The sequence below is a fragment of the Dryobates pubescens genome, chromosome 18 (assembly GCF_014839835.1).
Source record: "Dryobates pubescens isolate bDryPub1 chromosome 18, bDryPub1.pri, whole genome shotgun sequence".
Classification (NCBI taxonomy): Eukaryota; Metazoa; Chordata; class Aves; order Piciformes; family Picidae; genus Dryobates; species Dryobates pubescens.
The window spans coordinates 7,504,294-7,531,954 of record NC_071629.1 but is presented as its reverse complement, the minus strand read 5'-3'; the positions used below and the strand labels follow the sequence as shown (position 1 = coordinate 7,531,954).

At 42.1% G+C, this 27,661-nt stretch overlaps 1 protein-coding gene and 2 long non-coding RNA genes across 4 annotated transcripts in view; 2 read left to right on the top strand and 1 right to left on the bottom strand.

Moving 5' to 3' along the window:
* Positions 1-1,392: 1,392 nt before the first annotated feature.
* On the bottom strand, positions 1,393-5,880 carry SLITRK2 (SLIT and NTRK like family member 2). Of its 2 annotated transcripts, none has more exons than XM_054169672.1 (2): positions 5,649-5,880; positions 1,393-4,605 (listed from the first exon to the last, which is right to left on the bottom strand). In XM_054169672.1, the coding sequence occupies exon 2, from the start codon at positions 4,560-4,562 to the stop codon at positions 1,989-1,991; it is 2,574 nt and encodes an 857-aa protein (XP_054025647.1). In that variant the 5' UTR covers positions 4,563-4,605; positions 5,649-5,880; the 3' UTR covers positions 1,393-1,988. The 2 variants fall into 2 exon arrangements, with proteins under 2 accessions (XP_054025647.1, XP_054025646.1); XM_054169671.1 differs by lacking the exon at positions 5,649-5,880 and adding an exon at positions 5,116-5,375.
* On the top strand, positions 5,537-23,520 carry LOC128898103 (uncharacterized). Its single transcript, XR_008462707.1, has 3 exons — positions 5,537-5,631; positions 19,660-19,900; positions 23,464-23,520. It is a non-coding gene; the product is annotated as an uncharacterized LOC128898103 (long non-coding RNA).
* Positions 23,521-24,040: 520 nt separating this feature from the next.
* The window catches only part of LOC128898094 (uncharacterized), a 71,682-nt gene continuing 68,061 nt past the window's right edge, over positions 24,041-27,661 (top strand). The window contains exon 1 of the long non-coding RNA XR_008462696.1: positions 24,041-24,180. This is a non-coding gene — a long non-coding RNA (uncharacterized LOC128898094). The remainder of the gene's footprint in view (positions 24,181-27,661) is intronic.

Genomic DNA, 27,661 nt, shown 5'->3' with positions numbered 1-27,661 from the left:
ATAAATGCAAAGCCTCTTTAGCTCTTAAATATAAAACAACTTCCTTTTGGCAAAGTCCTGAGCAGAACAACATTGATTGTAGTTATTTATAGCTCAAATGCTATTGCTTAAAATTTCCCAAAGTTGTAGGTACTGTATTATTAACTATAGTAGAGCTCTAAATATCAGTCAGCAGAGGCCACTTCAATCTCTGCATGATAATAAAGGATTATTATGTGCAGTAACCTATTTATGAAAAGGAAACAGTGTGCTTCTTTCAGACTCCATCAATTGCTTTAATAAGGAATTGAAAAGCCTGGCCTACTTTATATGCAGATCACCATCCCAGTTGCATAAGGATTTACAATAGACAAAACAAAACTGTTTTTGTTGTAAATAAGGGCTGTTTGTTTAAATCACACAGTAATGTTTGCATCTAAAAATTATTTAGAAGCTAATAAGGCTTAATAAAGTTTGACTGCATACTTGTTAATAAAAATGGTTTCAATATTCTCCAGGAAGGAAATGTAAATTGAAGGTGATGATGTAAAGCTTGAAGCAAAACAGGCCCAAGATAACGGAAAAGATGACTTACTGTGCTTGTTCACTGATAGCTTAAGAAAACTAATGTTGAGAATAAATTCAGTTAACTTACAATGGTTTATAAAATTTCAGATGAGCCTAATAGTAGTTTTCTCCAGCATATCAGAATGATTGCAATATTACTTTTCCTTTAGAGACTGAAAACTTGGCGTAGCTCAGATTGTTAGTTAGTGTGATGCACATACCGATTTCTGCTGCCTTGACTTGGAGGGCTCCAGAGACCCAGGTTAAAATTTTACCTCTGCCATTGGTTCATTTATCTGTATGTTAATATATTTAATGAGGTGTGGGATGACCCCTGCTGGTGTCCCTGTTTATATATTTAAAAAGAAATAATGTATCTGGCAGGAAAAGGGTATGTTAATTTCAGTTCAAAAAAGTTACACATATAAACTCTACCATGAAATGTATAAAAATACCTACTTTAATGCATAAAATATTATGACTAATGTTCCCTTCAGTATGAAAATAATCTTAAACCACTAAACATTACTGTGTTAGAGCTGCAACGCAGTGTATTAAGAAGGACATTAATTGTTCAATTCACTATGACATTGTGTTAAACGTCTTTTATTAATGAGCTGTTACTCCCAGCTGAGGCATTTGATAACCTTTAGTCCATTGCTAAATCCTCTCAGCTGCTTTGAGTGAATCACTCCAAACAAACCTAGAGGGAAAAAAAGTACCCCAATAATTTACATTTGAGTCTATAATGTCCTAGAACTAGATTCATTTAAAGAAGGGCAGCTTTCCTATAAATCCAACCTTCTGATTTAATGCATGTGACATAGATCTATTTTACAATACTTTTTTTTTTTTTTAATTTCAAAAATACAACACATTAAAATAGGCTCAATTTATCAAAGCTAAGAGCAACAATTAAGTAATAATGTACTTAAAGTGCAAAGGCACTTTAACACAAAAAAGTGACGCCCAGTGGCTATACTTGGTAATTGAAACAGCAGTACTGTATATTATTATTTACAAAAGAAAGTCAGAGTCCAGGAAAAAAAGATCTTTGGAGATCTTCTACATAATACATTAAGTTTCCACTTTGAAATGAAAAGAAATAAAACAACAGAAAACCCAAAGACCTCCTTCCTCACTTCCTTACAAATCAAAAATAATTATGCAAGATCTATTACAGAAACATACATTTGCAGTGACAATTCCTACAGAAGGGTCAAAAGGAGAGAGAGACAGAAATAATTTAAAGGGAACGTTGCAAAAGCAACATCACATCCCTGCTATGCTGTAAGGGTTCCATTTCTCTCTCGCTCCCTTTCGAATTTAAAAAGTGGAAATGTAGGGAGTGCAATAGATGATATCAGCACTGAATTCTGACTTAATCAAATGTGATGCTGAGCTCATTTAAAAATGTTCCTTTATCTCCCACCTCCCCCCCCTCACAGCTGACTGATAGCAGTTTGTTTTTCCAGAACTTCGAGGTAGTCTGGTTCTGTTTGTAGCTTTCCTTGGAGTAAAGGATGCTCGGGTTTAGACTGTTCTGCAAAATATTTCCTGGGAGTTCCATATAAAACAGTTTTATTTATCCTGTCCTGGTTTTGGCGTCTTGATTCATATGAAGGGGCAAACTGCCTTTTCGGTAAGGTGCAAAAGTTATAATGAACTAGCCCTCCGGCGGGCAGTTCCTTGACCCTTTCTGCAATATTTTGATACAGAAGCTCTGGTTCCTGTGGCGAGGATTGCTTTTCCAGTAATTCAGCTGCACTGATTGTAAATGCGAGACTGGTGGGGTCTTCCTTTTTGTGGTCAAGATTGCTATAGCTAAATTCATGGAGATTCCTGTAATAGGCAACTGGATCCCCTTCTTTTTGCATGTAGATTGGGTTTTGGCACATCTGTCCAACAGGAGGGGGAATGTAATTATAAACATGTCCTTCAGTTTTATCATGGGTCTCAGAGTTGTAAGACCCATACTGGAGCTGAAATGAACTTATATCTAAGTTGTTTGCGCTGCTGGGCATGCTTTGCACCCCCTTCCGGCGCTTAAGGACAAAGACAAACAGGCCTGCCCCAAAACAGACCGACAGAATAAACACAACCAGCAAGCCTAAAATTAAGACAGACAGTGGAACTTCAGTGTGTATTTCTGGGTAGGAGCTGGGCGAGACACCAAGAAGGTGGGGTGCATCTGTGTTCTGGTTCATGGAGAGGAGAGAAGAATCTGACAAGTTGGGGTTCTCTGGGCAGATGGCTTCTTTGCTTAGGAATTTCAGATGCTCTCCAGAATGTTTGGTGGGAGACTCACATATGACTTCATTGATAACTACAGGGGGATTTGACTGCTGTTTTTTCTGGTCAGTGACTTGCTCTATCCAGTTCCTCAGCCCCAGGATGTCACATGTGCAGTCCCAAGGGTTCTCTTGGAGGTCTATCTGAATTAGAGCTGAGAGCTGGTCCAAGACTCCTCTCACAGGCAGGTGTGAGAAATGGTTGTTTCTAAGGTTGAGTCTGGTGAGGGAAGTGCCACCAAATACATTATCAGGCAAGGATCTGAGCAAGTTGTTATTGAGAAATAACAGATGAAGATTACTCAGAGCATCAAAGGTGCGTGGTAGGATCTCCTTAATGACATTGTACTCTAGGTAGAGATACTGCAGGCTGTGCAGCCCGTTAAACATAGATGGGTACAGAATCTCAAGATAGTTGCCATTAAGATAAAGTCTACGTAAACTTGTGAGGTTTGTGAAGGCACCTTCTTGTATCACTGCAATTCTGTTATTTCCTAGATGTAACAAATCCAGAGAGCTGTACTCTATGAGATCGGTTCTATAAATGACTTGCAGATAGTTACTGGTAAGGTAAAGTTTCTTTGGACTGGTTGGCCTAGGGTAGAGATCAGAGATGTTACTTATCTTTTTCTCTTGGCAGTTCACATTTAAGCCATTGTCTGAGTTCTGTGAAGTACAGATGCAACCAGCTGGGCATGTGATGGGCACAGGAGACTTTGTCTGGTATACCATAATAGGTCCAAATATTTGCCTGTCTTTTGACACAGCAACACGGGGTGTGGGGCGGTTCCTAGTTTTGGGTGGACGGCTAGCTTTGGGTGCTCTGGTAGGATTGATGGCAGAATTGGCTGTGGGTGACAGCCTCGAGATATGTGGGTCTGAGAGGACAGGGTGTTTTTCTCTCTGGTTTGAATCAGTGGAGCTTCTCCTAGGGCAGAGATCTTGCCTGGTGAGCTGGGTCACATCTTTCCCATGAAGCCTGAAGGGGGTTTCGCAGACTATTTCACCCACAAACACAGTGATGGTGTCTAGCCAGGCCTTCAATGGCAGCAAGTCGCAGGTGCAATTCCAAGGGTTTTCCTCCAGTTGGATTTCCATGATGCCACCAATATGCTCCAGCACACCAGCAAAAGGCATCATCTTCAGCCGGTTCCCCCGTAGGTCCAGATGAGTGAGGAGCACAAAGCGGAAGACATTGCTGGGCAGGGACAGCAGGAGGTTGTCATTGAGAATCAGCACCTTAAGCTTGTTTAGCTTGCTGAAGGCCCCTGCCTCAATGGCACTGATGTAATTGTAATCAGCCTGCAGGTACTCCAGACTCTCCAATCCCAGGAACGTGTCCTCCTTCAGCACTTCCAGCTTGTTGTTATTGAGATGAAGCCTCTTGAGTGTGCGGAGTCCACTGAAGGCTCCTGTACGGATCTCCTGCATATCGTTGTTGCCCAAGTGGAGGGTCACAGCATTGGAGTAGTTGACAAACTCATTGGGGAACAGGCGAGTCAGAGCGTTCCCGTTGAGAAACAGCTGGTATATTTTGGACGGAGGTGGCAGGAGGAGGCTGACGGTTGTAAATCCTTTGTTTTCACAATTAATGTTCAGCACGTTCTCCTTCTCCTCACAAGGGCACCGGCTCTTGCTGCAAATGTCTTTGGCAGGTTTGCGACTCTCTGTCTGTGAGATCCCAGCCACTGTTAACAAACTGAGCAACCAAACACCCTTCAGCATCTTTATGCGCCGTCGATCCCCGCTCTGGTACCTACAGTCAAACCTTTTGAGACAGGTGAGGAGAGAAAGAAGAAATCCCCAGTGAAAACGGCTACGAGTAGAGGCTGCAAGAGGAAGGCAAAATAGGTTTCGGGAAGAGGGGGTGGGGGGGGACGGGCGGCAAGGCAGCAACTTGCAAAACTCTAAAATGCCTTCTCCATCCCTTCTTTTCCTCTCGGAAATCGCCTGCGGGGCAGCTGTGGGGGAAGCCCCGTCGGGGAGTCTCCGAAAGCCGGTGTCCCCAGCGCTGCTCCCTCTCCCAGCCCGACTCCTCCGCCCGCCGCAGCAGCCGCCCCCGTCTCGGCGGCCGCCAGCGGAACGGCTCCGTCCCCTCTGGCCGCGGTTCTGCCCGGACCGGGGCAGCCCCGCTGCCAGTTGCCTGACTCCCGGTCACTGACAACATTTTAAACGGGGGGTGGTGAGAATAACTGATCGCAAGCCCTCTCTGTACCCCTCCCGGCAGCACGCCGCCTCCTGCCCGCGCTCCCCGCGCCTCCCTCCGCGCTGCTCGTACCTGCTCTCGGGGCGCCCGAGGGGGCAGCAGGGGCAGGGGCCTCTGCCGAGTGCCGCCGCCGCTTGGCCCCGGGAGCCAGGCGCCCAGCGGCGAGAGGCATCGCCCGCCTCACGCCTCAGGAATAGCCCAGCCAGGCGCCGCCGTCCCGTCCGTCCCGTCCCGGCCGCGGCTCGGCGGGAAGTTGGGCCGGGCGGGGGGCGAGAAGCGGCGGCGGCGCCGCTGCGGGAGCGCGGGCGGCTGTGCGCGGGGCGCGGCTGTGCGCGGCGGTTTTGCCGCTTGCCCCGCACGAAGCCGCGCTGACGTCACGCCGGGGGCGGGGGGGGACGGGGACACTCGTTTGTCCCAGCCTCCCCCCCTCCCCCCAGTTTCCCCCCCCCCAACACGTTCCCGCACGCCCCACTGGAGCTCGCAGCCGGCTGCCTTCCCAGCTCGGTTGCACATCCCTGGAGCGCTCTGATAGCACCTGCAGCCGCGCCCAGGACAGCTCGGGGACTCGGATCCGGGAACTGAAATAAGGTAATGAGCGGATTTACCTGAGTCCGGAGAATTTTTGACCCCGAGTCCCTAAACCTATGCCCTCAAAATCGGGAGCAAGTCAAGCAGCTTCTGAACAAGCCAGCCGGCGAGCGCGCACGCACCGCACACCCCGCACACACCGCACACGCACAATCTGGCTCTCGGAGCAGGGGTGCCGCAAAACCCGGATCTGGTACCAGCATCCACCCGCCATTCCGGCTGCAGCACCTCCCTTCCCCAAATTGCTGTGCCGAGCTCTGTCCAGAGAGTTGGCGTTTTCTCCACCTTTAGGGGAGTTCAACACCTTCCATCAAAGTGGGCTGACAGGTAACGGCAGCCGTGTGCCTGGATCCCTACACGCTCTGGAAGACTCATCCAAGTTCTGAGCAGCTAACATCACATCTAACGTGCCCGTTCACACTGTCTGAACCAATCCCGCTGCCAAACACCAATGTTACTGATACAGTGTTTGGCTGCCTTGAAAAAAAGAGCAAGATGTTGAATGTGACTTACTGTGACTTCACTTAAGCACTATGGGGCTGCTCTTGATCTCTATCTGGAAAGTGAATCTTCGGGTTCACACTGAGGGGGGAGAAAATTAAAAAGAAAGACACTTTACAATTAATTTTTAAACCCTGCTAATATGGCAGGGTTCACTATTAACAGGCCTTTATAGGGAACTATATGCACTTCATTTATTCTTTAGAATGTGGCAGGTTGCTGCCAAAAGAGTGCCAAACTTCGCAAAAGTAGTACTGTCATCTTGTGTTATTCTTTAGCCATGACGTATCAGAGCCCACATTTTAGGAGCCACAGAACTGCATTGTGTGTTCTTAGGAGGTGCTTGAGATCAGAAAAGGTGGCATCCTGCAACGACCAGCAGATGCCTTTGTGGTGCTGCTGGGCAGGAATAGTGCTGGAATTTACATTCGGGATTGGAGCAGCTGCAATTTCCCTATCTAAAATTTGGAGAGGTTGTGGGAAAAGCAGGAGCATCCCACATTGGAGCATGCTTTTGGTCTGCTGCTGTGTGAGTTTAAACAAGACTTTGATTCTGAAGTGCACTCAGAGCTGCTCCATTTCTTTATCCAGCTGAATTCAGGAGCAAAAAGTTGCTAAGGTCAGGAAAGGTGCATGTAGCAGATCTGAGACTATACCCGGTATATCAGGAGCCAGATAATTATTTTTCTGCTTGTTTTCTGATTTAAACATTGGAATATCATGTTTGAGGAACAAACTAGTTACAGAACATAGCAAATCTTATTTTTAGATCTTTCTAACACAAACTGGGGACATGAGCCTAAAGAGATAAGTTTATACCCATGTCGATTGTATGTTCTGTTTTTCTGAAGGGAGTTTTTTCATGCACATGCCTGCCCACACTGACACATGCATGGAAGCACACACATATTCCTGTAGCCTACCTTCAGCATGTCTCACCTGAGCAGCCCTTCAGTGTTGCTAGCAATCACAGGGCTCCCTCCAACATGCAGGGAAAGCTGAAGGCAGAAGTCCAATGCATTTTGCTCTCATCTCAGAGAACACATTTGTTTCACGTCTGTGAGTTTCAGTGCTGTGCAGCTTTCCAGTGAGCAAGAATGACGTCCTGGAATTGACTCATGGGGCAACATGCGCCGTCCCACTTGCCTGTGTTTGGTAGTACGTAGGAAATGTGTTTGTGGTAACTGCTGATGCTGCCTTGGAAAGGAAAGCGTACTCATGGCATGCCTCAGCAGTAATTACCAGATTCATGTGGGATGGAAGGAACAGCATGTTAGGGGATTGCAACAGTAATAAGACACTGAGATGATACTGATTCTATTACACTGCAAATGCATGCATATAATAACCACTGTTGGAGGAGGAGGAGCAGGGATTATTTTACTAAAAAAAAAAAAAAAGGCAAAAAAAAAGCTACAGCTTTTTATTTAGGTACAAAGTCATGATTTCTCAGCATGCCTGAAGTGTTTTATAATCACTTCAATTAAAAACACAAAGTATAAATGAACAGCTTCCCCTCCCCCCTCCCCCTCTTGTTTCACTGTCTTTTTATTTTTCATGCTGAACGTGGGAACATTTTCAGGCTGCGACTACCTGGGAGCCTCCAGAAATGGCAGGCCAGGAGGCAGGTTGATACACCAGCCTATGAGGGCTTGGGAAAACTCGGTGTTATGCTTGATTTGTAAGTGTTGTGAAGGTTTCTTTTCCTCCAAATACACTGCTGTGTTTCCTCATCTTTCTTTTTGGAGCACAGTTATGAAGACTGAGCATAGATGCATAAACTTAGAGCTTCATATTTATAAAGCTTCATGGAACCATTGTGGCATTTGGATCTTGCATAACTCAGGCCATCAGCTAAATTGGAATTAATTCCTGCTTAAACTAGATCATACTTCTAGGAAAAAGAAAAAAACCCTGAAAAAACAATAACTTATCCAGGCACAGTTTAACAATTGCCTATCGTGAAAATTTGCCATAACTTTTGGTAAATTGTTCCAATGCCTTTCATCTCCCATAAGTTAAAGACTGTATTTTCTTTGCAACTGCATCTGGCTACCTTCAGTTTGAATTTTTTATTCTTGTACTATGCTCATCTGCTGGCTTAAGAGCCCTTAATTATCACATACCTCTTTCCAATGGGAACACCCCAGATTGCTGCAGAGCAATCATGAACCAGATACTTGCCTGATACCAGCCCTAACCAGCTTCAAATACTCTTTGTTAGTCCTGTGCTGGTACATACACCAAAGAATCTCTTGGCTTCTGCATGGTCCTAAAGCCACCACTTCATCTATTTTCTGGCAAGAAAACAAAAATCCAGACCACAGCATGAAGCATAAGCACATAAAATTTGGCACAGATCATTACCCTTCCTGCTTAGTGCACATCACGCTGCTGTCCGTCTGTGAGAGTAAATATCAAGGAGCAGAGTAAGTCTGGAAATGTGAAGACAATTTCTTTCTCCACATTGTGCCTGTAGACAGATGATAAATGCTACTTACTCATCTTTACCTGTCAGTTTACCTGTTTCTCTTTCTCTGTACATAAATGAAGAAGGAACAAACATGTCCACCAAGTCTCATGGAAGAAAGAAAAGAATGCAACACAATATGAAATAAAGGTATCTATGAAATAGATAGGGGTGGGATTTAAGTTTTACTGAAGGTCAGAAACTATCAAGGTAGCCTGGATGCTGATGGCATGTACTACTACTCAAGTAGTACAAATAGATACTAGTACTGATTTTTGTGACCAAAGCATGATGACTGATGTGGAGAAACAATGAGAAATTTAAAATTTGGGTATTTAGTGATCTTGTTTGTTCTTTATCTTCTGATCCAAAGCTGAGTAATAACTCTTGGCCAACTGCACTGGCCAAGAGGGCCAATGGCATGCTGGCCTGCATCAGAAATGCAGGAGCAGGGAAGACATTGTGCCCCTGTACTCAGCACTGGTTAGGCTACACCTTGAGTACTGTGTCCAGTTCTGGGCCCCTCAATTTAAGAAGGACATTGAGATTCTTGAATGTGTCCAGAGAAGGGCAGCGAGGCTGGGGAGAGGCCTCGAGCACAAGCCCTATGAGGAGAGGCTGAGGGACCTGGGATTGTTCAGCCTGGAGAAGAGGAGGCTCAGGGGAGACCTTATTGCTCTCTACAGCTTCCTGAAAGGAGGTTGTAGCCAGGTGGGGGTTGGTCTCCTCTCCTGGACAACCAGCACCAGAACAAGAGGACACAGTCTCAAGCTGTGCCAGGGGAAGTTTAGGCTGGAGGTGTGGAGAAAGTTCTTCACAGAAAGAGTTATTGACCATTGGAATGTGCTGCTCAGGGAGGTGGTGGAGTCGCCATCCCTGGAGGTGTTCAAAAAAGTATGGGGCATGGCACTTGAAGCCATGGTTTAGTTAGTCATAAGATGTTGGGTGATAGGTTGGACTTGATGATCTTTGAGGTCTTTTCAAACCTTATTGATTCTATGATTGTATGAAGTGCCTGCTCTGTGTCAGCTTTTAGGGCTGTAAGTTGATGGTCATTAGTATTCAATAAGTACTCTACATTCTTGGTTTCCAAAGGGATATTTCTCTGTGCGCCCATGTGTATGTGTGTTTATTTGTAGCTGGAGAGATTCTCCCTCCATGAGTATGTACATTTCTGGAATCTTTCCTGTACTGTGTGGGATATTTTTGTGCCTCACTTAAAAGTAATTATTAAAGAAATAAACAGTTTCCAGATTTAGAAGTGTGCAGCATGCAAAATGATTGTTACTTGCAATCCAGGGTTTTATCGCACCCAGCAGCACTAGAGAGGGTGAAAGAGGAGACTGCTTTCTGTGGGCAAGGGACAGGCAAGGGATGGGTGAAGGAGAGTGAGCATGAAAGACAGAGAGGAAGGAGCTGGCAGGCTCTGCCCTCCATGGCCCTGGCATCCATCACTGCTCACCCGTGCTGCCCAGCAACAGCAAACTGGTGCAATGCATGCCCAAGAGAGGCAGAGAGAGATGTTTGTCTCCATGGAAAGAGAGCTGGTAGATGTGCCAATCTGTGTTAGAGCCACTTCTGAGTGATGGTGGCTTCTGAGTGTGTGGCAGCTACTGAGTTGCTTATTGCTGGCAGTCAGTAGCTGTCTGCCTTTGCTATTACCTGTAGTGAATTTCATTGGATTCCAGGTGCAGCTTTTAGCTCAATTTCCCCCAACCACTCAAGCATATGGAGAGCCATGGGCTACTTCGGAATATTGTTTACCAACACCTCCTGACTACCTAATGCATAAATATAAGCATTTAATGAACTATGGCTTAAAATCAACATGCTTTGTAATTCTTACCTCAGTTGGTGCTTCCTGCAAAGACATTTTTGAGACCCATTATCTAATTACAACACATTCTTTTGCAGGGAGACTTTACCATGATTTGTTTCGGTGTGTCTGGGATAATCTGTTTTGTAACAGGATAACATAATTTTACACCGGTAGTGCAAAATGCAGCAGTAAAACTTTCAGTTTCTGGTGTGATGTTTTGTGTCATTAATCTGGAATCCTAACTGTTTTCAAAAACAAGTTATTTTTGTGAGTTTTAATACCAGTAATATTGATTTCAGCAGGAAATGGGATAGAGAAGTTGTCTGTCAGGTAGCATCACAGATAGCCCGTGCATTGGCAATACTGATGGACTTACTACTATGCAATCAAGACTCCACTTTATTTTAGCTGTAGCCTTTTTTTTTTTAAATTATTTCTCTCTTGCATATAAACCCAAGACTTTCCTCTCCTTGTGCACACATATCTTTTAGCATAGGAGCCAGCAAAGTACTGTAAGACAGTTGAAATTTATGGATCTGTTCATCCTGTTCAGCAAAGTAGTATGTCTGATCCAAAGCCCTTTGGTGTCAGTGGAAGGACTTTTACTGATTTTAGTGGGGTTTGGATCAGATTTTGAAAAAAAAAAATATTTAACTTAAAAGCATGCACTTAGGTCTTATTGAGTGGGTTAAATATTTTTGAAAGTGCTTTGTTTCATCATGTCAATGGGTCTTTTCCTCTGACAGAAACAGTGTGGTGAATCTTGCCGGTGATAGATATTCTGTGATGACATTGCTGAGCATCAAGAACAAAATAAATGGTTTTCTTCATCCTTAGAACAGCAATGGATTTATCGGCCCTTTCATTTTCAATGGGTGAATGTTGCAGTAATTGGGTGATGTCTGCAGCAGTATTTACCACTACCCCTTATAAGTGCAATTTTTCAGATTTCCTCAGAGTCATAATCTGTGTGTTACATACTGTGAATTTTTTTAGCTAGAAATGTGCTGTCATACAAGCCAAAGTGCACACAATGTTTTTAGCAATTCAGGAAGTCTTGTTAAAATTATCAGCTCTTCTTGCTTTACTGAATGCACATGTCTTAGTAATGGGGTTTACATTTGCATAATGCAGTTGATGCATGCGTATGATGAATGTTCGCTGTTGAAAATCTGGTGGGGTGATAGGAGAGGTTTCTTCCCTTTATTTATTAGTAGCAAAAATAACATAATGAAATGTCTCCATATCATTATTTTTGTGGCAGTAAAGTTGAAAGAATCCATATCCCACTGTGCTAATGACATATCTAGCAATATGTGAGGAGCAGGAGCAATGGGTGAAATTCAGTCCTGGGCAGATGGCCAGCTCAGAGTGATTCATCATGAAAGCCCCCAATTAAGACCTCAAAACAGGGCTTAAGTGGGACTCTGGTGCCCTATGCCTTGAGTTGGCCTTCTGCAATAGTGTGAGTGGGAAAGTTCCTCCAAGTGAATTATTCATCATAAATAATGCATTCTGTTAGTTTAGTCTCTTTCTCTTGATTCCTTGAATTTATTTAATTGAAATTACTCACCAAATAATTTCTATGAATAATCATGGCCTGAGGATTATTTCTGAGCAGTTCACAGTGAGCATTTCATATTCCACATTCAGAATGAGAGCCGTGTCATTGACTTGTCATTATGCAGAGGTCACATATTTCTGGGTTTGCTTCAGAAACAAATGAGATGAGTACAAAACACCCGAACCAAAACAAAAACCAACAACAGTATTTTTTCAGACTCTCCATGTTCCCAAAACTTTTTTGCTTTAAGATCATTTCATGAGATGCTTGTGAACAGTACTGGAGAACAATTTGGGCAATTGACTTCTGTGTTTTTCACCCGATTTCTAACAGAAATGTAATCATGCTTTAGGTATGTGCACGTATATGGATATGTCTGGTTGTCGGTCAAGGTCGCCTCTCTTCACACATGTTTTGAACTAGATTTGATGAGAAGTGGTGGATATTAGAGATTTTTAATTTCTCATTTCTTCAGTGGAAGTAAGTAACAGAATTGCCCCAGCCTTTGCTTTCACTTTATTAAATGGCCTTTATTTTGCCCCCCAAGGTTTTTCTATCTTATTTTCTCCCTTTCCCCCATCTTGCTGAGGAGAGGAGTGAGAGAGCATCTTGGTGGGCCACGGGTGTCCAGTCAAGGTCAACCCACCGCATTCATCCACTCTTATCTGTCAGAATGGCATCCTGGCCTGCATCAGGAACAGTGTGGCCAGCAGGAGCAGGGAGGTCATTCTGCCCCTGTACACTGCACTGGTTAGGCCGCACCTCAAGTACTGTGTCCAGTTCTGGGCCCCTCAGTTTAGGAAGGATGTTGACTTGCTGGAACGAGTCCAGAGAAGGGCAACAAAGATGGTGAGGGGTTTGGAACACAAGCCCTGTGAGGAGAGGCTGAGGGAGCTGGGGTTGTTTAGCCTGGAGAAGAGGAGTCTCAGGGGTGACCTTATTGCTGTCTACAACTACCTGAAGGGAGGTTGTAGACAGGTGGATGTTGGTCTCTTCTCTCAGGCAGCCAGTACCAGAACAAGAGGACACAGTCTCAGGCTGCGCCGGGGGGGGGTTAGGCTGGATGTCAGGAAGAAGTTCTATACAGAGAGAGTAATTGCCCATTGGAATGGGCTGCCTGGTGAGGTGGTGGAGTCACCATCATTGGAGGTGTTCAGGAGGAAACTTGATGGGGTGCTTGGTGCCATGGGTTAGTTGTTTAGGTGGGTTGGATTGGTTGATGGGTTGGACGCGATGATCTTGAAGGTCTCTTCCAACCTGGTTTATCCTATCCTATCCTATCCTATCCTATCCTATCCTATCCTATCCTATCCTATCCTATCCTATCCTATCCTATCCTATCCTAAAAATCCACCTCAGAGTTTGGCTCAAAACTGAAAATGTGTATTTTGGCTGCTCACCCAAATGCCTATCAGAAGCAGGGAAAGGGTTGTGTTCTTAAGTATTCTTGTTGTTTGCATGCTCCTTCAATATCAAGTAAAGGATTGGAGTAGCCCTATAGTTTGAAAATGTTTTCACTTCAGATGAGACACCATTATTTGCAGGAATGTTTCAAGGTCTTGTTTCCACTCTATGTGACTACTTCACTGATAAAAGTTATGGAGTTGTAAAGAGGCTGTACGACTGAGATGGTCGTTTCTAGTATCAGAGGTGAAGCTAGTTTATGGCTACTCGCTCAACACGGTGCAGACCAAGGAGACATCTTGAGTTGATAGAAAAGAAGAAATTACAGTGAAAAAGCAAGTAATTTGTCTCTGAAAAAGGGGTATAAGTCAGAATGGGGGAAAAAAAAGCTCAAAACAGAAAACCAAACCCCAAAACCTGGATGTTGTAGCTTGTAGGAATAAATAGTTTCTGCTATCTTCTTCCAAAGATAAATAAAATTAAATCTCCAAGAATTCAGGACTTTTTTTTTTTTTTAACTAAATAAAAATATTCCCTGCTTTCTTGTAATCTTTTCCACATCACTGTAGCCAGAAGTTTTATTGTCGCTGAGCAGTAGTCATTTACCTGAAAAATACTCTATAGTATTTCTCTTTGTGGAGGAGAGTTAGTTGCAAATAAGGACTTTGAAGCGTGATGTGTAACTCAAAGTGGCATGAGAAGAAATTGATGAGACAGTTAGAACTTATGAGAACGATGGTTGCATTAATACATTGGGGAGAATCACTTGGAATACAGAATTCCAAACTCCAGGGAAACCTTAAAATTTATTTGGCATCTGAAGTAGTTCCCTGAGTTGTTATTGCACGAAGCACAGTCCAAACATACATAAAATCCTGAGCTAGACTTCATCCTCTGACAAATCTTCCTTTGACTTTGTGAGGCCAAGATTGCAGCTGACTTCTACTCTGGGGAGTAACACACAAACATGCACAAATGTTGAGTAACTAATAAAACGTTTCATGGTACTATTTAGGTGCTCAGGTAGAAAATAGCCATACTCAGAATCTCCTCCCCTATTGACAATGATCAAATTAAGATATCACATGATTATAAGTACTATCATAATTTTTCATGTCATAGTTTTCCTGAGCTTGAACTTGTTTGCCTGGGCATTTTTAAATCCACTGCTTGCTTGAGAGGCGGCTTCTGAAGCAAAGCAGGGATGCACCAAACATGGTTCACTAAGTGTCAAGACAACAGGAAGGGAAGAAGTTCCAATAACACTTCTGCTTCACGTTGTAGTCCTTGTGGTCCAGGATGCTGAAGATACTCGGTCATGTTACTTCTATCCTAAATGCCCAGGGACCACCTGAATGTGTGGAATAGTTGATAGATATGTGTCCTAACTGCCACACATAGGGCATCTTGTTTCTTGTGTGGTGTTTTTCTAGTCTATTAGATTCAATTAGGTGGAATGGAACAGCTCTGGCAAGAGGCAGTGAACATTTGTCTTCATTCTAAAGTATGCGTGTGTATTCCATTAAACCCGTGACATTTCTTTCCATTACAAAATATATAATTAATTAGTAATTGCACATCCTTTATGTGGCATATTATTATTTTTTCACCCCTTTTAAGTCTATTTCCTGTAAAGTGATAAAATCCTTTGCACAACAGGAGCATTTGCTGTCCACTTCATGACTGAGACACATGTGAAGCTTGTAGGCGAAGAGGACAGCTCAGATGGCTTTGATAATCAGCTCTGGTGTGCTTGGAATACTGAGGGCAGTTTTGATTGAGCTTTGGAACAGGTTGTTCAAGGAAGTGATGGAGTCACCATCTCTGGAGGTGTTAAAAAAAATGTGTAGACATGGTACTTCAGGACATGTTATAATGGTCATGATGGTGTTAGATTAATGGTTGGACTCAATGATCTTAAAGGTCTTTACCAACTGAAATGATTCTGTGATTCAAAACCAGTCATCTGCACACATATTTGCTCCAGAGTACTTTTGCTTTGCAACCACCATACTGGTTAGAATTTGAGCTTTCTAACTAGAAATCTTGCTGTTGTTTATGCAGATTGAAGTGTTTGACTTTATTATTTGTAGCTGATGACACTGATGCGTGTGGAATGACATGGGGATGAAATAATTCCTTTATATCTATCTGACTATGAACTGGTCAGTGGTCCTGCTCTCAAATACAAGCATTGCAGGGTTGTCATTTAGAGCTATTGTGGATTTCTGAAGGTTTCTTTCCTTATGACAATTGCTTGTTTACTTCTGATAGTATTTTTTTTACTAATACAAATATCTTTTCTTTTTACAGAACACTTCAACATCCGTAGCTAACACATCTCATTTTGAAAATCACAACTTAAGCTGTACCTGTAGCAAAACTGATCTCAAAGGCACATGCATCTCACCTACAAATTTTACAAATGTTAAAAATATTGTAGTGGCCATTTTTTACCACTTTTTTTGTCAGTAACTTTTGTAGTCAGTATTATTAATATTTTGATACTGCAGGAACATCTGATAACATGAGTCATGGACCCAGATCTCATTATTGTATTGTTAGCTATTGTTTTGCTTATCTCTTTCTTTCTTCTGTGGAATGAAAGTATATCAGTGAGAAAGTGTTCATCTAATTTTTTACTCTATACCTTAAAAGTTTTTGTAATATGAATTTTTAGATCTAGAGTTATAATTGTGTGGGATGCTGCCTGCATAAGAGAATGATAGCAGTTGCTGGGTAGTTTACAGTGATGTACTGAGAACTTTGCTATTTTTTTAAACTGAGTGTACAGGTGAAAGATGCTCCTGTCTCTGAATTACTACCATTAGACTGACAACTTGTATGTCAAGCTTCTTGCTGGAGTCATTTAAAATACCTGGAAATACAGTCTTGCCACTCCCTCCCTCCATCTCCCGAAATGAAACTTGTGCTGGAAATGCTGACAAGACCCTTATCTTTTGAGATGGCACCGTGCACAGCTTTAAATACTGGTTATAAATGTTAATGTGTTATCTAAAAGATATTTTTTTCCACATGTAGGCAGCTCAGGATAGAGCCTCAGTAATAGATTTAACAAGTTCAGGGGAAAGACACAGTATGCTTATGTGAGTATTATAATGATTGGCATTTTTGCAAACAGCATATGATAAGTGGTGCAATTTTATTTTCAAAGTTTAATCAATAGAGCGCTCTTTGATATTGCCATGTGCTCTGCAAACAGATTCTTCCTCGGGATGACAGCAAAACAACTTCTTTATCATAGTGTGTTTATGCTTAGGGTTTAATCAGTTTACTTTAGTGATTGTCATAAATTTTGATATTTGAAACAATAAATAGAAGCTATAAAATAATTATGCTCCAAGGTCTCATCCTGCTGTTGTTAGCTTGGGTTATCTGGCTTTACAAAGGGTTGAAAGGATGCAAAGTACATTCCGTGCAGGGTAGAAGAGCATGGACTATATATCAGTTTGGTCCCATGTACTGTAAACCTGTGCCAGCTGTTCTATAGGAAATTGAGGTGGATTTTTGAGGGAAGGACTTTGACTTTAGCAATGCCTTGTGTTAGTTTGGGGGAGTGAATTTCCTCTCAAGTAGGAGTCAGAAATGATCTTCACCCACACTACGGGGAGGTCACAGCATTACACTGCATCCCTCTCCCATAATTGTGATCCACATGCGTAGGCAGAAGTGGTTGAAGCTCTTTCTATGTGACTGTGAACATCCCTCTGTGGATGGTTCATTCAGTGGGCCCTAGCACCAGTACTGCTGCTCTTCATGGAGGCAGAGAGGAACAGAATGTCCTTCACCCTTCTCTGGGGTATTTCAAGCCAACATAGAGGACTTTGGGGAAGCGCCTGCTGCTCTGGATAAGCTTTGTTCATGCTGAGCAGACTCTGATTGCCTGTGTCTCTTTTGTTCTTGAAAATAGTAGCAGTTGAAAACTGAACTTTGAAGGATCATTTCATGACTATTTGAAGGCTGACCACAAAGAGCTGTGGTGCCAGACCATCTTGTCCTCCATATTGCAGCAGCCTGCTTGATTTATGCTGGCCCCACAAAACTGGTCCCAGGGCAATCTGCTCAAAACAGATGGCATTAGCATTTCATTGGATGTGTCAGTGTAAGGATACACAGTATGAACCTGGAGATAACCTTTGGCAAGGAACTGTCTCCGTCTCTCATTCTTTCTGATAAAAATATAGTAACTGGTAAGCATTTTGGAAACAAGGAAGCTGCAACATTTCAGGTGACTTGACCTGAATTTAATGGACTGCCCCTGCCACTGATGCAAAAAGTCCAGAGATGTCAGTAAGAGGTCTGTGCCTGGCACCACTGCAGGGTATGCCCCGGTCAGTACCAGGCTGGATTCTGATCTCAGCACAGAAATTCCTCTAGAGGAATGAGCTTACAGCAGGCTGACATCAATGTAAGATCAGGGTTTATGTGTGTTGTGCATACTAGATGAGTTGTTATAAGCACCCATGGAAAAAATGGTCTTTGAAAATGTATTTATTTTTAACACTTTTTACTTGCAGTAAGAAGATATTTATTCAACAGCCAGATGCTGCAGCTTCAACTGTAGTTGTGCTTACTTTCATACAAAAGATTCAAGAGGTCAGGGTCATTACCTAAAGAGAGTAAAGGGGTATTCTTCCTTTTTTCAATATAATTTTGTTGTGATATATGTGTGTGAGCTATATACGTGTAAATACATACATTTATTTCTGTACATCTGTTTGTTTAAACATCTTTTCCTTCGTTCTCTCTAGCCAACATCAGTTTCTGTGCTGCCTTTGTAACTCTGCTGTAATGGCTGATTCTTTTGTATTCTTTGTGCTGTCTTTGCTTATGCTGAATAGCAGCTGACACTTTAATTGGGATGACTGAGCTAAGTCCATTTGCCTTTGGAGCTGGAAACCTTTCAGTGTGAAGAGAGAGTACCACAGACTGACTCTTCTGTCTTTATCGTACATCAAAACTTCATTAAATCAGACCTGTAGCTTGTAGCAAGGGACATTCTCCTTTGGATTGAAATGCATGGGAAAGGCTGGGGACTCACAGTTTTTAAGGTTAATTAGATCCTGAAAAGGAGAATTAACTGATTTTCCCTATCTTTTCCCTACTTTTAAGAGCCTTTTAAAATTACCTTCATCTCTGTTGGCATATTCATATAAACTTTTCCCTTTATAGGAAGAATACCATGTGCTTTGGAGTTTATTAAAAACCTTTTTGATAGACAGATTCTGCTAATTTTTGTTTTAAACAAAAATGAACACAGTGCTGGTACATTATGTTAAAATTTATGCATCAGGTCTTCCCATATATTAATATGAATCATGCAGTTAATCTTTATTTATTTTTATGAGCGCTAACATTATTCACTGCTTAGGAGCTAAATGAGAATTTGGTTTTCAGTCGGCTGCATTGTGTTTGGAAAATAAAGGAAGGAACAGTTTAGGTCATGAACATTCACCAATTCTTTGGCAGGGGTAGCAGTTTCAGCAACCAAGAATTTTATGGGCTGCCACTACATACCTGCTGTGGACCCTCCTGTTGATTCAGAAATGTAAATTATCTTCAACTCTAATTGGAAGGTTACCTTTGGATGCATGAAAACATGCATCCCCAGAGAAGGCTCTCAAAGTGTGTCTAACACTGTCATCAGAGCCAGTCCCATCATAGGAGACCATGCACGGTTTGAGGCAGTAGAAAACTGTTGGCTGTAATTAATCCTATAACTTCATTTGCATATTTCCCCCAACTTATTTAATTTTTTGCTTGACTGAAAATGGAGCTATTTTTCATGCTTACCCTCATGTCAGTATACATGACGAATGGAATGTAGGAGGGAGACATCATTCTTTTACTCAATTTTAGTTGAACTGATTTTGGAGATGAAAGCTGCATTCACAGCACTCCTGCCCATTCCAAGTTTCCTTGTGTGGAATTCACTTCCAGCTCATTCCCCCACATCCCTTTAAAGGGTATTGTGTATTCAGTTCTCTAAACAGAATAATCCAGCAATAATCCAGGCATGAGGTGGCTTCAGCAAGTTCAAGAAAGACACTGTAATTTCAGCGGTTGTGGCTTTTCTTGTTCTAATGAAGTTTCTTGCTCCGTGTTAGATAAAAGCAGTTCTCTGTGGCCTCTACTGTTGCTGTACAAAACACTTCAGTTATGAGAGAGCAATGTTCCCATTGGACTGATTGCAGGATTTTCTTCAATCCTTTTTTTTCTGTTTCTGTGATCTCTTTCTTCTCATGTCAGTTCTAGGTTTTCGATCTGTTGTACTGAAAGTAAAATGCCTGCAAGAGCGGGAGTGAGCAGAGACCGACAGGTTGCACTTCTGATCAATAATGTTACCAAAAAAAGTAGTCAGACTGGAAGAGGTACAGATAAGGGACTGCTGTGGTAATGCAAAAGAAAAATAGAGTGAACTTCATTTTAAGAGCCAGTTTGGAGATCCTGGGGTTATCAGAAATAATCAAATTCTGGAACTGGAAGCCACGTATGTGTAAAACAGTGCTGAAACTAATTGTATGGTGTGACGCTGAGGTGAGCTGGTATCTCCCTGGCTTAATGAGCTACTACATGCTGCACTTTGCTTTATTTATTGGAGTAGATTGAAGATCTACCAGCATATGACAACAGGGCAGTCACAGGATTGTATCTCTTCTGTAACTTGAAGCTCTGATGTAGTGATCATCAACAAGGCAGAGACAAGTGAGCAGAAGCTAGTGTAAAAGCAGAGGTCCTTGCATTTTTTGTGATGTTCTAGTGGCCTGTTTAAATGTTCATCTGTATGTTTCAGAGCTAATGACCAGCTTGAGATGCTGAATGAATGCAGTCATACAGTCCATGAACCTTAGCTTCAGAAATTACCTTGACCACTATTAGAGCTGGGAGTTTAACTTTTTCCATTCTAGCCTGTGTTTTGCAAGTGCAGATTTGGTGTGTCAGAGTGGCAGACTAAAACGCTCCTCCGAGTGTGTACGACTTGGTCCCTTATATCATGATGTTACCAGCCTGGCTTTGGATCCTTAGAGTTGAATGTCAAGCAGCTACAATTTGCAAACAGGGTAGTTTTGCAAAACTCTGTAGTTCTAGTGCATTGTTTCCTTCATACTTTTACACTTCACACCTCATGTTGTCTACAAGTTCTTAAACATAGCCTCATTGATACATCCTTAGGCATCCAGGAACACCTGGAAAGTTACTGATTTCAACCAAATTTACAGTGCACTCTCAAATCTTGGCATTCTTGTTTGGATAGCTATGGTAGGGTTCTGCCATGTCAAAGCAAACAGGCATCAGCTGACACAAACAGATACAAAAAGATTTACCGGAGGTACAAAGCAAGGATGTAGGGGTGTTCATAATTAACTAGTGGCTTTTAATGGAAGCTGACTCACAGATTCCCCCTGTGGCTTTGAAACTGCCAGCAAAACAAATTTCACAGCTTAGTTGACATCTAATGCAGTTCTACAGCTGATACTGGTGCAGTGCTCAGGAACCTTAACTGTGGCTCAGGTAGTCCGTGCTCTGAGGGGCATGGGAAAACATAGAATAAGATGCTTCCCCATGCATAACTATTGAGTGAAATAGAGATTCCTTGATGTCATTTGTATCAGAACAGCCTCCAAAGAGCACAAAAAAACCCCCAATCTCCTTTGAAATAGATACTTGTTTTTCTGCTGATGTTGGAAAAAGAGTTGTTTGGATTCCATACAAGGGAATCTTATAGTGAGTCACTTTCATACAAAAAAAGTCAAGATGCTTTATGTAATTGCTCAGTGTCAGAAGAAAGCTATTTTAACAGATCTTAGCAAGTTATGAATCTAAACCCATCCTTTTATGACATCTCCTGAAAGTAGTATATTACTTTGCTAAGAGGCAAAATGCCATCCAAGCAACTGAGCTGAGGAAGGCAGTCTAAATACCATGGCTAGGTTCATCAAGTGTTTGTTGAGGTCAAAGCTCCTGGAAGGCAGAGTAACAGAGGTTCTGTGTCCTGAGCTTCTGAGACTGCCACCTGCTAATTGGATAGACTGTCTCTGCCTTAGTGCTGATCAGTTAATGTCTGAGATCAAAAGTTATCTCAGTGAAGATGACATGCAGCATGAGAGAATTCATCTTGTAATTAAGTTACTGGAATACGGAACAAGCAAAGCATTGATACTATGTAGGTGTGCATAAGAACATAGTAATGTGAGATCCCGAGGCACTCACTGAATATGATCAATTTGCAAAAGTTTAAAGAAAATTAAGGATCCTAATTTCTGTTTGAAGTTATAGGCTATAAGGAGCAGAGGAGGGAAGACTCCTGCAGCTAAATTGCATCCTTGCTAGATATTCCCATTATATTAAAATTCCTCCCTCAACTTCTCTAGAAATGGTCCCACACTCTTAGAACATACCACAAGACTTTCTGATTGCTGTGTGATCTTTTCAGAGATCCCAAGGGAATTAGCACATCACCATAACAGCCTGTAAAGACTGTTTCTGTACTCTACCTGCCATCTTCTGTGATATAGAGAACTCTGGCTCTAACGAAATCAGAGAAATTCCTGAAACTGAGGTAGAAATGGGGAAACATAGTGTTGGGAATACTACTTGTCCCCATTAAGCTTCAGTTTTGTCTTTCATCACCAGTGAAAATTTATTGTCTTGCAGCTGAGTACCACTTATCTTTGTCCTGAAGGTCTCCTTCACTCAGTAAGGGAGAGAACATATGAATCATGTAGGCTGAAATGCCTGAGTTACAGAATTTTTTCCTTTTACAGTAGTCAGCAAAGTTTTTCCAATCCCCTTTCTTGGACGCTTTGGGATCTGTGGTAAGTGGAGACTTTTGACAAAGAGTGCAGTCTAAATTGGAAAGGTGGTGAAGCTTTATTTAAAGCAGGTGTATGCACACACATTTCCTATGCATACAACCTCTGTTTCGCTCATGTGAAAAGAAATGTTTTCCCAGAATTTGCAGCCAGTGCATCCTGTGTGTTGCACATTCAGGGCATCAAACTGTGATCAGCAGGATAAGGCCAGAGAAGCCAGAAGCTTACTTTCTGCTATGGAATATCCTGGCAGGATGCAAGACAACAAAGAAACCTTTTTGAAGACTCCTGAGGATATCTGTGCTGTACATGTAGTGCACACCATCTTCTGAAAAACAGCAAAATGCTTCCTTGTAAGGAAGAAGCTGGATCTACCAGGAGCGTTTTGTGGTGTGTGTGTGTTCCACTGCTTCATTAGCAGTACTTGGTGTATCTTCAGTGCTCTGACCCTTGATGGCCTGTGGGCATGAGGTTTCTTTATTTTTTTGCCTCATCTACTCCTGTCTGATCAGGTGGCCTGTAGCAGAGAGTCAGTGTCACCCATCTTGGGCTGCCTCCTGATCCTGACCCATAAGCTGTCAGCTGGCTTGTCATATGTCCCAAAGCACAGCTCCATGCTCCCCAGTTTCTCTCTTACATGAAGGGCAGCTCTCCAAACCTTGTTGTCCTGGCCTAACCTTCCTAAAGAGCTGAATCCATCCATGGCAGCCATCTATGGCAGCAGACTATCATAATCTTCCCTCACAGCTAGTGTACCACATTGCCGTGGTCCCAGCAAGATCACAGATGAGCCCAGGACCTCTAATGCCTCCTGTTTGACCCCCATGGTTATGTACCACAGTGTACAGGCACTTCTGGGAACAGTTATGAACAACTATGAACCAGTACTAAGGCAATGCACCCTGCTGTGACCCCAGCAGCTGAGCAGGTGCTGCAGAGACCTACCAGCTCCATAAGAGCTTTACTTACGCAGCACTTTCCAATCCTAACAAACCACTTGACATCAAGAGGCAGCCCCCTCACTGATGGCTCAGCAACACCTGCCCCAGCCCATCAGTTACACAATGCTGCACTGGGATGGCAGTGTGAGCTGGGCTGTGTTAGTGTGTTTCACAGGTGTAGCAAGTGCACAAAATTTAGCAGCACCATGACCTGAACCCTCTGCATAGCACTCATTAGCAGTGGGCTCAGCATTCAGTGCTGTGTGGTGCATACTAACGACTTGTTTTCATCATTCTAGGGCATAGGGACTGCCTCTGTGTGCACCGGCGTCCTCAACCGTTCCTCTTGTGCCATTTGGAGCCTGCACTGCTTTGCCTGGCATGTTGAATGCCAGCCCTTGAGGCTCTGGGGCAGCCCTCAAGGGACCCGCAGAGGTTTCAGTAGGTTACAAGCGATCACATTTACAAGGGACAAAAAAGGAAACTATCCCTTGTTCTGAAAACTGTGTACAGAATTGGTGACAAGAAAGGTTTATGCATTTCTTTTTCATAATGTGTAGACCTTTTTTTGTAACTTCTTTATTGCCTTGAGGTGAGACAGGCTGCCCACCACTGTGGTGCTCTAGAGCAGGCAGCCTTTCTTTTTCATAACCCCACACTAAATGCAGGGCAAACAGGCAGGGGAAAAAAAAAAACTGAAAAAGAGAAAAGATGCAAGATTCTCTTTTCCCTTCCCCCATTTTCTGCTTGCTCTTTTCCTCAGGTCTTTTTCCCCAGTACAAATGCTGAGTCTTAGCTAGCAAAATCAAGAGAGATGTAGTGGGCTCAGTCAGTATGTATCAGCTCTAATTTCTCTTTTATCTCAATCTAGACAAGTCTTGCATGTTTTCTGCTCCATCTTCGGGTCAAGAACACGCTGGTTAATAGCCAATTATTTCATACCCTAAGGAAGTTTTAGGAAAGAAGTTCCTGGGAAGAATCAAGTTGCTCCATAAAATGAGACTAATATTCAGCAGGTGAGATGTTTCCCTTTGCTCTCCTTTTTAGTACTGTCCCATTCCGGCACAGGGCTGAATTTATTGCTATGATAGTTATGATTCAGATAGAGCATAATAGTTTCCCTTAGGGTTTTGGTTGGTTGGTTGGTTTTGTTTGTGTTTTTTTTTTCCCCACAAAAAAAAGTGAAAGTTTAGCCAGGGTATCATGGCAAAATTCCAGTTAAGTAATTAAATTCTGCTTACTGAAAATTCACCTTTTAAAATCTCTTTCAGAATACAGTCTGCTTTTCCTGTGAGCACTTTAAAAGGAGTGATTCATTTTAACTTTGTAGGTATCCAGATTCTCAAGTCTATTGAAATTATCATGGACTGCCTAAACCAGAATATGCAGTTCCACCTGAGCTATCTACAAGCACACTTTTGCATGTTCAACCGTTGCCTGCATTCTTGTTCAGATACAATTCACATAGACTCTTCACATAGAGCAGGTCAGATTCTGCTGAGAAGCAGAAGTAAATTAAATTATTTGCACATGAAAAGCAAGCTCTATTTAAAACTATGGTTTTAGTAGTGAATAAACTAAACTTGTGCATTGAGGGCTATTTTGCATGGGCAAGAATAAGATGAAAAACAAAAAGGCTGAAGGTGTGCACATATGAGGTGTGCAGGCTGGAAAAGCAATCCAGAGCACATGATCCACAGTATAAATTACTACAATTTATTTTTTTAATTTACTTGCACTACTTTAATTTATTATTGTTTATTCATTTGATAGATTGCATTTAATTTCAGTGTAAGAGCTTCAGGATGAGCTTTTGATGCTAATGGTTGGAGTTTATTCCTGGGCAGAAAGCCAATGTGCCACAACCATGTTCCACTTATGCCCTCCAAGCTGTATTTAAGTGGCCTTCTGTTGCCCTTGGGGTATATTTTACACAGGAAGCTTAAAGCCTAATGCAGGCTTGCAGCTCACTTGCTGGAGCAAGGGAAAGATGGCTTTCTCTCTCTCCTGTTCTCTTCAGCAAGAAAATCAAATAATTGGATTACTGGCCCTTCGATTGTGCTCAGCACAAATGGCTCAAAATGCTGTCGTATTAGACCTCTGAGAAGAAACCTACTTTGATAAAAAAAACAAATCTATTGGTTTAATATGTCAATAGCATGCTGTTACCTGATTAAGTGGAATGGCTACGATTGGTCTTCTAAACAACTAAATGCATGTAAAACATCTGCTGCTAGAATGGCCATTAACAAAACCCAAAACACCACCGCAACAAAACAAAAAAGGATCCACCCACAGGAGTGTAATAGAAGCATATTTTAATGCAAGGTTGTTTTCTTTCTTTCCTTTTATCTCTGGAACAGAAAATCAAAACAAACAGATCAGTCCTTTGCAGGCTTAAAATTAAAATTACCCAAGGATCTGTGCAGCAGATGAAATATTGGGGCTGTTAGGTTAGAACCTGACTTCTTTGTCTACTTATACCTTCATACGCATTGACTTGAATTTGAATTTATTACTCCCTGTCATTTTTTGTTACTTGCACATTTGTTTTATGTATTTATTTAGGGCTAAATTCTATTTGTTACACTGTGTTTTAAGGCATAAAAATCAGCTAAGTCTGGAAGAAGCATCCTAACAGATTTGAGACTACTTTATTGTTATCATTATTCCACATATTCCTACACACATATCATGATCCAAACTATTTTGTGATAAATCATTCAAGTTAAATAGGTCCACATGGAAGTGTAGCTGAGGTAAATCTCTATACTTTACATGGGGGAGAAAACTGTAACAGCCAAATACTGACTTCTTACATTTTATGTTAGACTGGTTTCTCTGCATGTCTCTTGTTAATATCATTATCTTACTCTCCGTTTGTATTTATGTGTCCACAAAGCAATTCAAATGAGACTGTCATCATGGCTGTGTGTGCATTTATTTGACTCCACAATTTTGATGAATACAGTTTGTGCAGGGAGCAGAGGGCTGTAACCTTAGATGATGTAAGTTGGTATCTCCAGTGTTCAAGCAAGTATTTTTGCTGGCTGAATATCTGAGTAGAAATTCTAATGACCTGAGTTTAGAATACAGCCTCCAAACCCAACTAATAAAGTACACATTAAACTAGAGGCTGAGATGCCTCTGTAGCTCATTGAGATGCTAGCACATACTTGTATTTATAAGATAATTAATACATAATGAATGCAACACTTACCCACCTGAACATTTTTGAGATTAAAAAAAAAAAAAGATAGGCAACACATTCCATTAGTTCTTTCTTTTACAGCTAATAAACTTCCAGTTCATTAAGTTATTGCATGCCATTCCTTGTCTCACAAATAGAAGCCATAATTCAGTTTTTCCCAGGGCTGCACATTCTTTAAGTCTACAGACTAAATTACATTTTGTCAATAAAGCTTCTGTTTGGTGGGGGAAGAAGGGGGCAGTTAAGTAAAGTAATACGAAATGCAAGCCATTTTTTGTGTCAGAGGTCATTATTTGCTTCAATATTGCTTTTATTCTATTTATACATTCACTAAATGATGAATGTTATGGAAGGCCCATGGTTAATCACTGCATTACGTGTAAAATGTTTTGCATTTTGTTGCAGACTCTTGCACTGGTGAATCTGTGGAGTTGTCTTGAACAGTAAACTGTCCTTCCACAAGGAATCCCTGACAATCTAAGGGTTCAGCTGTGGAAGATAAAGGCTTTGCTCTGTGAGCAGTGGGAAAGCCACAGAAGTAAACTAAAATCATCCATATTCTGCAGTCCTAAACCAAAAGACTTGTCATTTCCTGAGCCAGAATTGTCCAGTGCAGATGCAGGCAGGCAGACGGTTAAATCTTCTGTATTGGAAGTTATATGGGACTAATTTGTCTCCTATACTAAGTTTCCAACACTGATCTTCTCACCAGGGCTTGAAGTAAGATTGGTGTGCTCTCTGTTGAGTATAATATATGGTATCTATTTGTAAAAAATACAACCTAGTGATAAAATGCTTGTCTAGGGAGTGGGATAGAGCAGTCTGGGCTCTTCGCAGCTTGTGGTGATTTAAAACCATTTCTGCTGTCCAGAAAAACAGACAGTCATGGCAGGGAAAAATGCAGTGCACCCTTTGCTCTTCCAGCTCCAGCATTTAGGTGGATGATCAGATAAGGGTCCCAATAGATTGTAACTAACCTCCTCCCTGAGACAGCAAATGGTCTTTGAGGTGAGAGATGGGATGAGGATCAGGGCAAAGGGGCCACCTTGCAGCATGTTTAGCTCTATTTTGGGGAAAGCACTGCAGTGCCTTCCTTGTGGATGGAGTTGCTGTAACCCTGGGAATGCTCAGAGCATGATTTCTTCACTCATCTTACCCTCTTCCGATTAAAGCCTGCCTGTTCTTTTTTCCTTTCAGTGGAAATTAGCAGCTGCAAGCAGCCATAATTTTCAGCAGAGAGAGAAGTCATTCCCTCGCTCAAACTGTCCCAGGAGGGTATATGGTTC

Bases quoted from the DNA above. Each gene is read 5' to 3' on its own strand.
- SLITRK2 (XM_054169672.1), bottom strand. From the start codon at position 4,562: ATGCTGAAGGGTGTTTGGTTGCTCAGTTTGTTAACAGTGGCTGGGATC.